The sequence below is a fragment of the Pimephales promelas genome, chromosome 1 (assembly GCF_988280905.1).
Source record: "Pimephales promelas chromosome 1, fPimPro1.hap1.1, whole genome shotgun sequence".
In the NCBI taxonomy this organism is placed as follows: domain Eukaryota; kingdom Metazoa; phylum Chordata; class Actinopteri; order Cypriniformes; family Leuciscidae; genus Pimephales; species Pimephales promelas.
This window is the reverse complement of record NC_142769.1, coordinates 36970493-36985378: the sequence shown is the minus strand read 5'-3', so window position 1 is coordinate 36985378 and position 14886 is coordinate 36970493. Positions and strand designations below refer to the sequence as shown.

Here is a 14886-nt window from a genome sequence, read left to right as displayed (position 1 = left end):
ATCCATTCAGTGCTGATTGGACAAATACATGAACGTGACGTCCTTATAACAAAACTTGCCACAAGGCATAGTTAATTAATAATGAATAATAATTAGTTTTTTACAGCATTGTTTTCTAGTTTTTAGAAGCAGTCCCACTAAATGAACGCATTAAATGGACAGACCTAAATTAGGCAATACTGTAACTGAGAGGCTGAGATTAATGGGCAGTCTCAATGCCTGAAAAGCTGAAAATTCACCCCTAAACCTGTCAATTTTTTCTTATTCCCATATACCCAAGCAACGGAATCCAATTTTAAAATAATTCTTTCCTTTCATCAAATTCTGATTATTATCTTCCCAAAAACAAGCGCATGAACAAGCATAAGGGTCTCGGTGTAATGAATCTTCTTTGCTTTTACAATGAGTGTGTATGCTTGTGTGTGTTTTGTTTGCTTTATCTCTGTCAATCTGGTAAAATGACTGGAGACAAAGTGTCGCGTCAGCCTGCAGGAGGGGTGCTGAAACCAGTTGTCTGTGTTTATAGCTGCTCTGTTATCTTTGTTAGATAGAAGTTTGCAGACATCGTGTCTCATCTGCCTGTGCTTTAGTTCTGGGGGTCTGTGTGTATCTGTGTCTTTGTTTGAGATTGTTGTTAGGACTGTGTAGAAGTAACGCCTGGAATTTTTCCACAAGAGGTCAAAATAAGGGCGAGGCATCTTCGTTCTGTCTCTCAAGCTGTCTATTCTTTTTTTTTTCTCTTCTTACTCATCTTTTTTTTTCATCAGACTTTCAGCCTGTTCCTTGATTATTGTTTGGCCTTTTCCTGTCTCATCTGAAGAAAAGTGCCGCTACTCAATGTGATTTCAGAAAGATGGTTTCTTCCATCTCATTTCACTGAATTGTGTGGTACATTTATGTTTCTCTGAGTGTTGTGATATGTATGTCGTTTCTGATTATTGCTTGTAAGGTGGTTACTAAAAGGAAAAGGAGTTTTTTTTGTGGTACAAAACAATATTTTGAGAGTATAATGCCAATATGCAGTCCTGTGCAAAAGTCAACCAAAATCTAAAAAAAAGGCGGTTTCAGGCGGCTATTACAATGAATGTAAAAAGGAAAGTTTGGAAATATAAACCGATATTTCCCAATGATATAGTAAAACAAAAGAAAAGAAATTAAACATAAAAATGGTGAAAAATCGAACATGCCTAAGACATTTACACCGTACCGTATATATGTCAAAGAAGCAAATAAGCTATTCACAAATTGTTGAATTTAAATTAGCGCACAAATTTTTTTTACACAATTGACTTAAAAGTCTCTAAAATTATTTTAAAACAGTTCCAACCAATGCTTATAATTATTGTCATGTAATGGCCAATGTTAAAAATGGATGTAAACCACTAAAAACATAAATAATTTGTCAATGTCAACAAACGTTCTTGCAACTTTGGATTTTGAGATGATTACTGTAATATGTGAGAATTAAAAAAAGCGCTCCAGAAAAAGTCTTAAAGAAATTGCCTCTTTAAAAAAACAATCACAAATACCACAAGAAAACCAATAGTGTCCTGGTATGTTGCGTTTTTTTATAAACACTTTGTTTTAATCAGACGCTATTTAATCTATGAGTTTTCATTCAATACTAATAGTCTTAAAGGCCTGGTCAATATATTGGTGTGGAACATGGGAAACCAAGAGACCACCCTGTCATGTAAAGGAATGGTCGTGTCCATTCCATACTCATTTGAGTAAGTACAATGTAAGTACATTTTTAAAAAGTGTAACCCAAATCAAACTTGTTTTTAATACTGTTGTGATATCATTGGTCTCATTCACTTATGTATGTAGTGTATTAACACTTGTATGGTGGTGTGTTAGCTTTGTTAGCCCTAAAATTGATGATGATTTTGTGCTTTTTTGGAAATTCTAGAGAAAGAGTTAAACTGTTGATGTAGCTAAATGCAGTGGACTTTTTAGGTAGAATAAAGGCAAGAGGTAGAATAAAAAGAGAAGAATAATAGTTATTTATTTTCACTTTAAGAAACTGTTAGACCTTTATTGGCCAAGGGTGAGCACACTGAAGAAGGCACGCGCCGAAACGCGTTTGTGTATAATAAAACTGTATATGCAAAGTGCGGCCTCTCTCTTCCATACATGCATTGTCATTATTAGGCCAGCACTCTTAAAACAATTTGAGGTATAAACTTTGAGTGAAGCCTGCTCCAACCTCCATTTATCCAAGGGTGATCATAAAATCATCTGATTTACAGAAGCTCTAATCACTAAAATGTGTAAGAGAAAATGCATTACAAGAATAAACATCTAAATGAAAAATTATGTACATTTTTTCTGACACATGAATGGTGCCAAATACACATTGTATCCATGAATGATAAACATGCCCTCTCTCTCTCAGTCTCCCACTCATAATTACCTGTGTCCGTCCTGTTGTTAATAGACAACCTGGTGGATATAGGGTCGGATCGCCTCTAGGGCTATTTCTAGCGTATTAATTAAAGCTGCCCTTTGACCTCATTTGAACCCAGCGGGGCTGTTTGAGCCTCAGGCATTGATTCAACCTGCTGATGATTGGTCTTCCATTGATCAACCAAACACACACACACACACACACATCCCTTAAAGGGGTCTTGAACTGTATTATTTTATGTTTCCCAGGGTACACTTATAATGTTGGTATGATTTTTACATCAAAAATGTAATAATTTAAAAATAACAGGCCTTTTTTCTACCCTGAACGCTTTGAATGCTCTGTTTTAAGGGGCGTGTCTGCTGTGAGATTTCAGTGTAACGCTCACTGCTTTTATTGGTTAACATCTTTTCATGAAATAGCTAAGTATTATATGTGGAATTCTCCCAACAACTTTTAGCACATTTTTACATATACAGTTTTAATCTAATCTAAATCAGATCACTAATCGTGAAAAGTGTAGATTATAACATTATATTTAGATTGTGGCACAAGAGGTTACAGTGGATGAGCATTGTAGCCAATCACTGACATCATTGAGGGCATGAATGCAGCGACCTCGTCATCGTTTCTGCACACTAACGAATGCTTTCATCATAGCTAACACATTGTAAATAAAGGCTGATTTATACTTCTGCGTCGGACCTACTCCGGAGCCTCTATGCTAAAACTATGCTTTTCATTTATACTTCTGCGTCGTTGTTCGCCGTGACGTGCAATTACGAATGCAGAGGGAACATGTGAAACCAGGGGAGCGGTTCTAGCGAACCAATCACAGCACTTGCATAGAATTGACGTGTTGTTACATTTTTGGAGAGGTGCACGTCAGGGTACGCAGATTCTAACAGGAGTTGATTGATTAACACTGGGTTTAACACCCACGCTGTTTGATTGACAGTTTCAGCAAATGTAAAGGGAGCGTTCTTTGATTGCTTTCTATGTATAATTTAATATATGAATCATTACATATCAGAAATCACTGGGCACTGGTGATTTTGGTTAGACATGTACACATAATCTGTACGTATCAAATGATCTGTAACAAATCAATAGTGACACTGTAACAACTTTTTTACTCACATAAGTGTGTTGCGTCGTTCCTGTGAGATTCAATATAGTAGGCACAGCATAGTTTTTTTTTGTTTTTTTTCAGGCTCTCTGTAAATTTAATGCAACTCTGTTTTTCCACAGCCTGACACTGCACAACATTTTGCACAACATGTTTATCGCTTAGTTGCACAATCCAATGTTAGCGTCACGTCTGTCATTTACCTACTTGTCGAGCTCGAATCAGTGAGCAAGGCTGCTGAATTTTAAGGTTTGTGATGTCACCAATCCGGGAAGAAGTGCGTTGTCTCTACCAGCCGTTTTTTTTTTTATGTTTTTAAAAATCCATTTCTGTAAAAAGAAAATATCTCCCTTTGCATTGAACTTTGAGCGTTGTAACTTTGCGGATGTTGTGTATGCTCGCTCAAGCAACAACATTACACACAAACTAAAGTTCAAAAAGTGAAATCATAATAAACTACCCTTAACTGAATGAGTGATTTTGAATGTCATTGTGGCAAAGCCTGAAAGGACCCCGTTGGCCTTGTGGTTTATATGGCTTTATCTGAGATATGTCAGCTGGATTAAGAGTAAAAAAAGAACAGAAAGATGGTAAAACAGAGATAGAGGGAGGCCAGGACATGTCCTTGCACTCTCCTTAGTAGTCAGACAGCAATCAAAGCCCTTTAATTCAGTGTGAAATTGGGTTTGAGTGCAGGAGTGAATTTTGCAGTATGTATGCAGTGGATTTAATATACTTCATTATAGAATGTGCACTTATTTTGAATCACTGTGGGGGCTTTCCATTGACTTCTATTGTTTTTGTGCTGAGCTAATGATATTCTCGATCCATTTTCATTTACATTTTCATTAAGAGATTATTTAGTGTATTTATTAAGCCATTTTCCTCATGGGAGCTGTTGGCCAGTCTTTACAATGCACCGTAGGTGGTTTCAGGTTTTACTATCCTTGTGGCAGACAAAAGCTGATCCACACAAGCGGACAGTCAGGAGAGAGTTTACACATAAGTTGCAGCACCACAGGAGATGAAATTCAATCAGCCAATCATGAAGCCATCTGAGCCCCTAATGTGTCCTGCCGTCCTCTCAGCCCCATTCCTCCCACTCCCTCTTTCTTTCTCCTCGTTTTCCTTTACCTGGTGGTAGGGGTCATGTCACAGGCTCTGATTAAGTCTGGCTGTGCTGACAACGTCGACGAAAAAGAGCCGAACCACAAAAAAAGTCTATTCAATAGAAATCCATCGTCCTTGAACGATAAATGAATGACAAACTCCACAAAAGAGAGTTTCTCTTTTACGTTTCTTGAATTCCGTTCCACTCTTTATCTCGCTCAGCCATTTTTACCTCTATACCTCATTTTTGCTCTTGTTAAATTTAGTTTGTTAAAATGTATTTTCAATAATGTTGTTCTCTCACTCCTGACCTTCTCATGTTGAAAAGAACAGTTCTATATTCTGTGACAATTCTGTGGGTGAGTGACTTCTTAGATAATATTAATACAGAAGCAATATTAACTTTAGTCAAATGAGATTTCAATTATCTTTATTCATGTATTTTCCTTCTTTATCTTTCATTTGCATTGTGGTTGCAAAGCCAACTCTTTTTTTTCCTCTTCAGTTATTTTAATCTCTGAAAATTGGGGTGGGCGGTGTACCGGTAGACACGATTAACCGGTAGAAATTTGTCAACCAGTAGAGATTTTGGACCATCTTCTCTATTGGTCATGAAAGCTCATCGTTTGCATGCATTTTTTTTTTTTTTTTTAGACAAGTGGGTAAGTTTTGGAGTTGGGTTAGGGATCGGGGGCGGAAATGGGTAGGATTAGGGTTGGGGTTAGGGATCAGGGGGCGGAGATGGGTAATTTTAGGAGTTGGGTTAGGGATCGGGGCAGAGATGGGTAGGATTAGGGTTGGGGTTAGGGATCAGGGGGCGGAGATGGGTAATTTTAGGAGTTGGGTTAGGGATCGGGGGCGGAGATGGGTAGGATTAGGGTTGGGGTTAGGGATCAGGGGGCGGAGAGGGGTAGGGTTTAGGAGTTGGGATAGGGATAGGGATCAGGGGGCGGAGATGGCTAGGATTAGGGTTCTATTGTTTGTGACAATGAAATTGGTGATTTCAATAGGAAAACATTTTTGTGATGATATAAATCCTTATTTAAAGCAAAAATGACTATATTGTGATATATATCGTTAACGTGAAATAAAATTACTCATATTGTAAGTCTGTACTATTTTGTTTAAAAATTTGGATGTAAAACCCTAAAAACTAAAATCAATCATTATAAATATTATGAGAGATTTTATCCATATCAACTTTATAATGTACAGTATGAAACAGATATTTATTTTGAGATTTGCTGAAGCAGTTTTGTTAAAATAATGACTTGAAAGATTAAAATAGTGAGCACAATTATTTATCACCTTGCGCTCACCAATCTATGTTGTTTGATATCCAAGAGTGTTTTCGATTAAATCCTGCATCAATTCTTTAATTAGCTATAGGCAGTGAAAGTCAATGTCTTTTGCTTTGCTGTATTAGTGCTGATCCTGTCATTAAGTCTTGCCTGACCCTTCTGTGCTATAGTCTGAATGGATTTCACTATAATTTTGTTTTCAGAGGAAGGGATACAGCTTGCTCATAATGGTTTTGACAAGCAATGTAGACTCAATTCTGAATTTTATTTAGGCAATTTGCATCACTAAATCATTTATATGATGTTGTTATTTCCAGACCCACAAAAAGGCTAAATGAGCTGCTTCTGTTATACTGCTGAATATTTGATGATGGAGATAAAACACAAAAAACAAAAATGAAAGTGTCATTGGCACATTTTCTCATTCCTCTTTCTCTAATTATTCTCTCTACCATTTAAATTTTTAATTAAGCTATAAAGCATGAGAGATTGTGCTGTTTTGAGAATGATAAAAGTACGATCAAATTCTTGTTCAATATACAACCATCTAGCGAACACGGCAGAAGAATGGCAGTATCATTCTGATGGAATATCATATAGTGGAGTTTACATGTTACGGTTGAGTCTGTTGTTATAAGCCTATCAAGACTCCAAACACAACTGATTAAAGAGACCTTAGTGCTTACATGCACTTGCAGGGAGTGATTAAACTGAACCAGGGAGCTTTCAATGCCAGATTTTTTAGCATCTTAATACGGTATGTGGTTTGCATTCATTTGCTCTCTTCAACCACTCTCTTTTCTCTTCATGTATTGTGTTGCGTGTCAGCTGCTGGCTACCCTAGGTGTTCTGCACAGCTGTCACCCCTCAGGAAGCAGAAAAGGAATAGCGTGTCCTACACAGTTCTCACTGTGTTAATGCTTTTCAGATAATGTATGTCTTCACTGGAACCTTATGAGAATGGGATGTCTTCATATCGGGGAGGGATATTATGAGATAGCATGATGAGGACAAATGGTTAAAGAATAACAATGTTTGTTTTATACCAGTGGCATATAGCCCGTCTCTGTTGTTTCTGTATAAATGCAGATTCATTCGATATTTTTTATCCATGACTTTTCATCTGTGCTTTCCCCCGTCATATTCATGCCACGTGACCTCTGTGAAACCGCAATGTCCTCAAGGGAGGTAAAAGAGACGCTCCCTTCCTATGAAACTTTATCTGCTAATGTGGCCACTGGACAGTGTTACTTGATAAAAATGATCATTACACACTATATGAGCTATGTTTTGTTTTTATTTTAGTACTGACAGTTATTGGTGTTATTTATTTATTTACTGTATGTAGGCACTGCCTCCTTGGATGAAACATCCCTACTTTAAGGTAAAATCACACTAGTGAAAAATTCAGTGAAATTTTGCAGGAAATATTTCTCCCTCCTCACACGAAATACCCAACCACATGTTTTCCAATGGAAATGATCAGAGTTTGTGTGTGTGTCTGCTGTGTGCCGTTGTACCTCTTAAAATTAAAGTGACCCTTAACTGCAACCAATGACCTTTCTTTCTGTTGCTTCATCTCTCTGTCTCTCTCTTTCACTCAAACACACTTAGTATTTCACTGTCCACTGTAGCTACTGGCCTCCTCGTCTGTATGACTCACTCCAAACACATTCAATTTTCAGTTCACTTGTTCTTCTGATAGACTATAACTGTGAGGGTTCATCTAAACTGACAGTCAGCACACCTCTCTACCCCTCCTGTTCACTTTCTTTTCTTCTTTAATCCTCCTAGGGGAGTTTTGCCAACTCTGAACACAACCTATAAAGCGCCCACCACCCATTATGCAATGCCTTTCTCTAGTCAAATGTGTATATAGGGCAGTTGGGCATTAAGACATGAGGTTTTGGGAAAATAAATGGCCTTAAAAAGAGAATAATATAAATATACAGTAAAGCCTTTTATTCATATTACTGGGCAGTGGTAAGGTAACACTGTATGAAGAGTTCAGATGCAAAAGCCTCTAAGTGCCATTTGAAATTTTCTTCTAGAATGATCATTTTTATCAAGCTTGTATATTTAAGTTCAGTAATTTCACTTAAAGGACAATTCATAGGTAATCTTCATTCCCATTTAAGTCAAATTAATGAACTTAAATATATAAGCTTAATAAAAATGATCATTCTATAAGAAAATTTCAAATGACGCTTAGAGGCTTTTGCATCTGAACTCTTCGTATCTATCCATGTACGTTTCTACAACCTTTCAGATTTTAAAGTGATGTATCTGTTTGCATTAAAAGGGAAAATATTGCACTAAACGATCACAGGCAATTAGAGCATGTTAACTATTACGCTACTTAAAACTAATTTTGAACCGATGGCAATTTTCCTGTCAGATGGTGGAAAAATGGAAACCAAATGACGGACAAAATCTCCTGTCGCTTTTCGTGGCTGGATGACAAAAATCGGATTTACATGGAAGAGATCACTTTTATTGCTTGACGCTTTGTCCTAATCAGCAGTGAAGCAATAGTGTTATCCAAGTATCATAGTACTCCGACTTGAAAAGCTTTATCCCTTGCTAATGGAAATATGAGAAATTGCACTGTAATTTTTCCTATCTCTCTCTCTCTGTTTGTCACTCTCAAGATTGCTGTTTATATCAAGATTAAAGATAAGTGGAAACCGATAGCATAACTATCATTTATTTTTATCCTTAAAACTTGAACTTTTATATGTAGTAAAACATAAAGGATGCGAAATGAAAATATAGTAGAAATTACCCACGCATTGATGAGTGGTTCACAAATATTCGGTGATGCTTTAATGTACTTTTTAACAAGAAGATTGTTTAATTGTTTGCATCGTCATTGTACAATTGTCACCCTCATCATCGAATGTGCTTTTTTTCAATAGTGGATCTGCTGACTGTGTAGGAAGTTATTATTCTAATGGTAACATTGAAACAGCACAATTTATCATCACTTCCTCAAAAATAAGATGTGTTTGTGAAACAAAGCTCCATTTTTCCAAATTGGCCTTAAATCCATAACAATATGGTGTAACTGGCCAATTCTCAGGGATTACTAGGGCTTGGCGACAAGGCATTGCAGGCTATCATTAGCCAGGCGTTCACCAGAGACGTGTCTGTCTGCCGCATGCTCTCAGCTCGCTGTCAATACCTGCACTTAACAGTGAAAACAGATGTTCATCTTCCATTCCTCCTCCCACGTTGAGTGTCACCTGCGTCTTAACAAGCTGTTTGTCGCTAGTGCTGCAGGGGGCTGGGTGGGATATTCTGGTGTCTGTGTTCATTAGCTGCCTCTAAATCTTGCTCACACCTGGATTCCTAGTCACCACTGTTTCTCTGTGTAACAAAGAAGAGAAGTGAGGCTTCAGCTCAGGCAATGACAGGGCTTCTCGGCTAATTTCTGGCTTGGTAATCTCAAAATAGAAGTGATTGGCAAAGATTGAACCTCAAGTTCATCCAAGAGATTACTTGGATTTAACACCCTAAACACAGTAATGCTGCCTACTCACTGGCTATGAGCATGTGTGCGTCTTGTATATTATGTGTATACTGTTAAAATATCAATGTAAACTCAAGTTGATGATTCTGCAAATAACCGCAATCGCAGATTTCAAACAGAGATGGCGACAAAGTAGAAAAACTGCAGACTGCAGCTTTAATATTTAATTATTTCGAAGAAAATTATTTGAAATTGCTTGCTTTCCAACATCCTTTTGTATGTCATGTTTTGGCCAATATCTTTATGTGTTTGTTTTGTTTTTTGTTCTCTTTGCTGTGGTAGACTGAAAACACACATTACCTTATACTTAACAATTCGCATTGCTCTTGGTTAAACACCCATTCATCCTTCTGCAGAAGGCTTTTAGCAGCTCTTACGTTAAAGTGTTACTGTACGTGACATGACGTGATGTGGCTTGATGTGAAGGTAACCCATACTCTGAATTTGTCCTCTGCATTTAACCTCTCCATGTTTGTGCACACACATTAGCAGCAGTGAATAGTGAACACACACATCCGGAGGTGCCTTGCTCAGGGGCATCACAGTCATGGGTATTGAGGATGGAAGAGAACGCTGTTCGTTCATTCCCCCACCTACTTTTTCCTACTGGTTTTGAGAATCGAAGTCTGACTAATTATTAGGCCACGACTGCCCTAAAGATTTTATAGCTCTGATTTGTTTCTTCCAGCTGAACAGTGGTAATCATAATACACTAAATCCAGACATTGTCACTGTGCTAAGAATGACTGCCATCAGAATTAAATTAGCATAGTGGTCTATCCTATGTATTCTGGGGCAATAAAGGTGACTGATGCTTATAAACTGCTGTGAATCCAGTACAGATTTACATTAAAACAACAGCATCATGTTCTTAAACTCTCATTCTATATAAGGGATTTGACTAGTTATACGAAGAGGCTCACCTGACACTTAAGTCTTGATTTTTTGAGCTGTTGTGATTTGTTTCGAGTGTTCATTATGCTGTTTCATTGAGGTCCTCTCAAAACCATTTTTTTCCATGGTTCATATCCTTCTTCAACTTTTCTTGTTCTCCCTTTTATCTTTATTTCTCCATTCACTCGTCTGACAAGGGCTTTTGAAGCTAGGTCATGAGAGCATATAATAATGCCATTATGATTCACTGATCTTCTACTGGAGCAAATGGCCCCTCCTTCCCTGAGCGAGCCACTTTTTAAAACCAACAGCGCCGACGACGATTAGCCTGGCTCTGTCCTGGCTAATGAGCTCCTTGTTAAAGTTTAATGTCTGTGTTCCACTGCAGTCAAGAATTTTAAGCGCCGGCTCCGACTCTCTTCTGGGGAAGTGTGCCACGTTGGGCTGTTATTCGTGAGCATGCTGATGATGCTGTTAGTTTTGCACTTACAAACATATCCCAGTTCTTTGGCCTGAGGGCTGGAGCTTTGAGGATTATTATGAATGCTTAGGAACTTTTAATCTCAAGCTGTGTGTTTTAAGCACACTATTCCTCTATTACTTGTTGTAAGTCAGTGATTCTTCTTTGTTTTGTTTTTTTGATAAATTGAGGGTTACTCAAGGCTTTTTCGGTAATATGTCCCGGTTTGATATTCTAAATGGACAGTTCACCCGAAAATGTAAATCCTGTCATTATTATGTTAATCCAAACCTGTATGACTTTGTCTCTTCTGGCAAACACAAAGATGATATTTTGAAGAATCTTTCAGCTCTTTGCTTGTACAGTGAAGTCAATGGTGTCTAAACAACATGGCATTTTTTGACACTTTTCTCAAACACGTAGGCCAAAATTATTGGCACCCTTTTATTAAATATTTTTTGCAACCACCTTTTTCTGTTATAATGCCTGATCAGTTTGAGGAACACATTTTGTCATTCAGAATCTCTCCAGATTCCCAGTTCGGTCCAATCATTTTCTATAGGGTTCAGGTCAAGGGACTAGGATGGTCATTGGAGAAGCTTCATTTTCTGCTCAGTGACACATTTTTGTTTATTTTGATGTTTGTTTTAGATCGTTGTCCCGATGAAAGATCCAACCAAGATCCATTATAAGATTTCTAGCAGAGGCCGTCAGGTTTAGATTTTTTTGTCTATTTGTATTTGCTAGGATCCATGATACCATTTATCTAAAAGATGGCCAGGACCTCCTGCAAAAAAAGGTCCACAACATTAAAGATCCAGCCGTATATTTAACCGTGGGCATACTTTTTATGCCTGTTTGCACCAAATCCATCTAGTGTGTCTGCTGCCAAAAATCTCTCTCTTTTTTTTTTTCATCTGACCATACAATCCGTTCCCATTAAAAGTTCCAGTCGTGTCTGACAACTGAATATGCTGGAGTTTGTTTTTGGATGAGCGAAACGGCATGTGCTGATGTAGGGTTTGTTTTATTTTTTATTCATTTTTCATTCATTTCATTCAGACCCCAAAACTCAACTAATTTCTGCAATTCTCTATCTGTGATCCTTGGAGAGCCTTTGGCTACTCAAACTATCCTCCATATAGACACGCATACTCTTCCAGGCAGATTTGTGACATCTTTAGTTGATTGGAACTTCTTAATTATTGCCTTGATGGTGGAAATGAGAATTTTCAATGCTTTAGCTATTTTCTTACAGCCACTTTCTATTTTGTGAAGCTCAACAATCTTTTGCTGCACTTCAGAACTGTCTTCTTTGGTTTTACTCATTGTGGTGGATAATTAAGGGAATTTGGCTTTTGTGTTTCCTCATATTTAAACTCCTGTGAAACAAGAAGTCATAGCCTATTTCTTGTTCCTAGTCACCCTGGTGTGCTAAAAAAACAAAACAAAACAATATTAATGGAAATATACTTCAGAGGTATTTTACTCATAAAAAATTCTATAGGGTGCGGACAATGTGTTCTGGAGAAAAACATTTATTTCATAATGTGATTTTACCCCCACTTTCAATTCTTTCACAATGAAAGGTTCGATCTTTGCAAATTCTTTGAAGGAAAGATCAAAATGCTAAACAATGTGGATTTATTTTTACTGCCATCTTTGATCATTTACTTGGGGTCCCAATAATTCTGACCACAACTGTACTTTTATTTAATGCAAACAAAACACAGAGACATTTTTTTTTTATGTCTGGGTGAAATATCCCTTTAGGGATTTTCTAACCAGTTTCTAGTCTGCTACTCTGATATGTTTAATCTTTGTCATCCTGCTCAAAATGAAGCTTGAGCTATTTAGTGCAGAAATAATATTTGCAGTCAGAGTGCATTTTAATTTAGGCCATTATGACATTTGAAGAAGCCGTCGGGTGGAAACATGTCATGTACAACTTTAATGTTTATTTAACTCACTTTCTCAAGTTAAGCTTTGAAATTTTCCAGTAGGCAACTTTTAATCATGGATTAATCACATCCAAAATATATACATTATTATACAGTATATACATAATATATGTGTGTAGTGTGTATAATTATTTTGTATATAAAAATACACCCATATGCATAAATATGTATTTAAGAAATATTTGCGTGTATACATAATTAAATTTATGTTGCATATAAATAGAAATATTTTATTTGTTAACATTTTTCTTAAATATATACAAGCATGTGTGTGTATTTATATATACAAAATAATTATACACAGTACATTCACATATACTTATATGTAAACACAATCACAATTTTGGATGATTAATTGTTGCCCCAGTTGTGTTTGACAAGTGAATAATCTTTTGCATGTCTGCACAAACATTCAGCATTCTCGGAAATGAATAAAATGTGCCTTTTTTCTTATCTCTAGTGATCATGCTGGAGTGAGGGGACACAGAAGATCTATATGATCTTTTGGATGTGAAGTTCTACAATTTGCTGAGTTGACGAGATCAAGGAAGACTGGAAGACAAGCGAAGAAGTGAAGGAAGGAGGGACGGAAAGAAGGAAGGAGTTGGTTGGACTGGCTAAAGGGGGAAAAAGAAGGGCTGGATGCTAGCCTCTATTTATTCTAGAAGTTCCCAGGTTCCTCAGAGATGGCCTCCAACTTCAATGACATTGTCAAGCAGGGCTATGTCCGCATGCGGAGCAGGAAACTGGGGGTGAGTCAGTAGCTTTTCAGAGCACTTGATCTTGATTTTTTTTTTTTTTACTTGTCTTTTCAGGTCAAATTAATTGTATCAATTAATGTTCTATTCATTATTTTTATTTATTTTAGAGTTTTCTTTTAGTTTTAATAATCATTTTAGTTAAAAATATTTGGATTTGAAACAATTTCAATGAATACAAAGAAAGTAATACATTAATACAAAGTAATACTTTGAATTAAACATGATGTTATTAAGTTGAAAGGCTCATAAAATATATTTTTTAGTGTAGCATTCAAATTTTAGTGGTAGCATTTAGTGAATTAGCTTATTATAGCGTATTATTATTATTATTATTATTATTATTATTATGCCATGTAGAATATTTTATTTAGGTTTTTCACAATTATGATGTTATTTTTATTTTATTATTTTTTAATTTGTTTTTCTTTTAAATATTTTCCTGTGTTTGTTTTAATGTTTCCGTTAATAATGATGCTGGGGCCAAACATCATATATCAGTTTGTGTGTTGGTCAGCATTTGCTTTAATGGTGTGTGATGGGCAAGGTAATGAAAGCATTGCTGTATGTGGCGTCAAAATGTCCAAGTATTATTTCATACAGATCAATTCAGACATCTTGCACAAAATATTGGCTAGGTTTTACTGGATAATTGTATATTTTTGAAGAGATTGAGCAAATGATTCCCTTGGAATAGGCTTGTGAACCAATAATGCTGCAGGACATAGGGGGACTACATTCATACTACTAACTTAGCCGGATCTCTGGCCTGGAGACCTCATTACAGCTTAACAATCTTCCGCTGACAGGAGCTTCAGCCTTACAGAGTCTGAGAGCATCTCCTCCGCTGTCCCAGTTAGTTACACTTGCATAAGTTTTTTTTTTTTTTTGCCTCTGGAAAAATCTCATTCTTTCTTTCTTCTTCTTTTTGTCATTTTACTTGTCACTTTTCATTAGTATTTCATTCTGTTTGTCTCTTGCTTTATTTCCATTACAATCACTTTCCATTACGAGTTTTCCTGCTCTGCATATGCTTTTATGATTACAAGCATATGTTTTTAAACATGTTTAAAACATCCAGGTTTTCTGGATGAACCGCATTGATGTTTCAGAAGGTCTAAAAAGACCAGCCTTACCTTGTCTAGTGACTTTCTGAGTGCCTCTCGAGCTCATGCAGGTCGATGGCTGAATTATATAGTCAGCAGGATTGTGGTTATCGTGGCAGCAGTGGGGTTGTGACACATGGTCCCCCTGGGGAACGCAGTGCTAAGTAATCTAAGAGGGGAGAGGTTTATATTTTACAATTTCCTTCTCTTTTTTTGGTACCATTT

At 36.7% G+C, this 14886-nt stretch overlaps 1 protein-coding gene across 1 annotated transcript in view; it reads left to right on the top strand.

Moving 5' to 3' along the window:
• dok4 (docking protein 4) overlaps positions 1-14886 on the top strand; it is a 43449-nt gene that overhangs the window by 16294 nt on the left and 12269 nt on the right. The window contains exon 2 of the mRNA XM_039662868.2: positions 13258-13549. Within this exon, the coding sequence (XP_039518802.2) occupies positions 13484-13549 (66 nt within the window). The 5' untranslated portion in view covers positions 13258-13483. The remainder of the gene's footprint in view (positions 1-13257; positions 13550-14886) is intronic.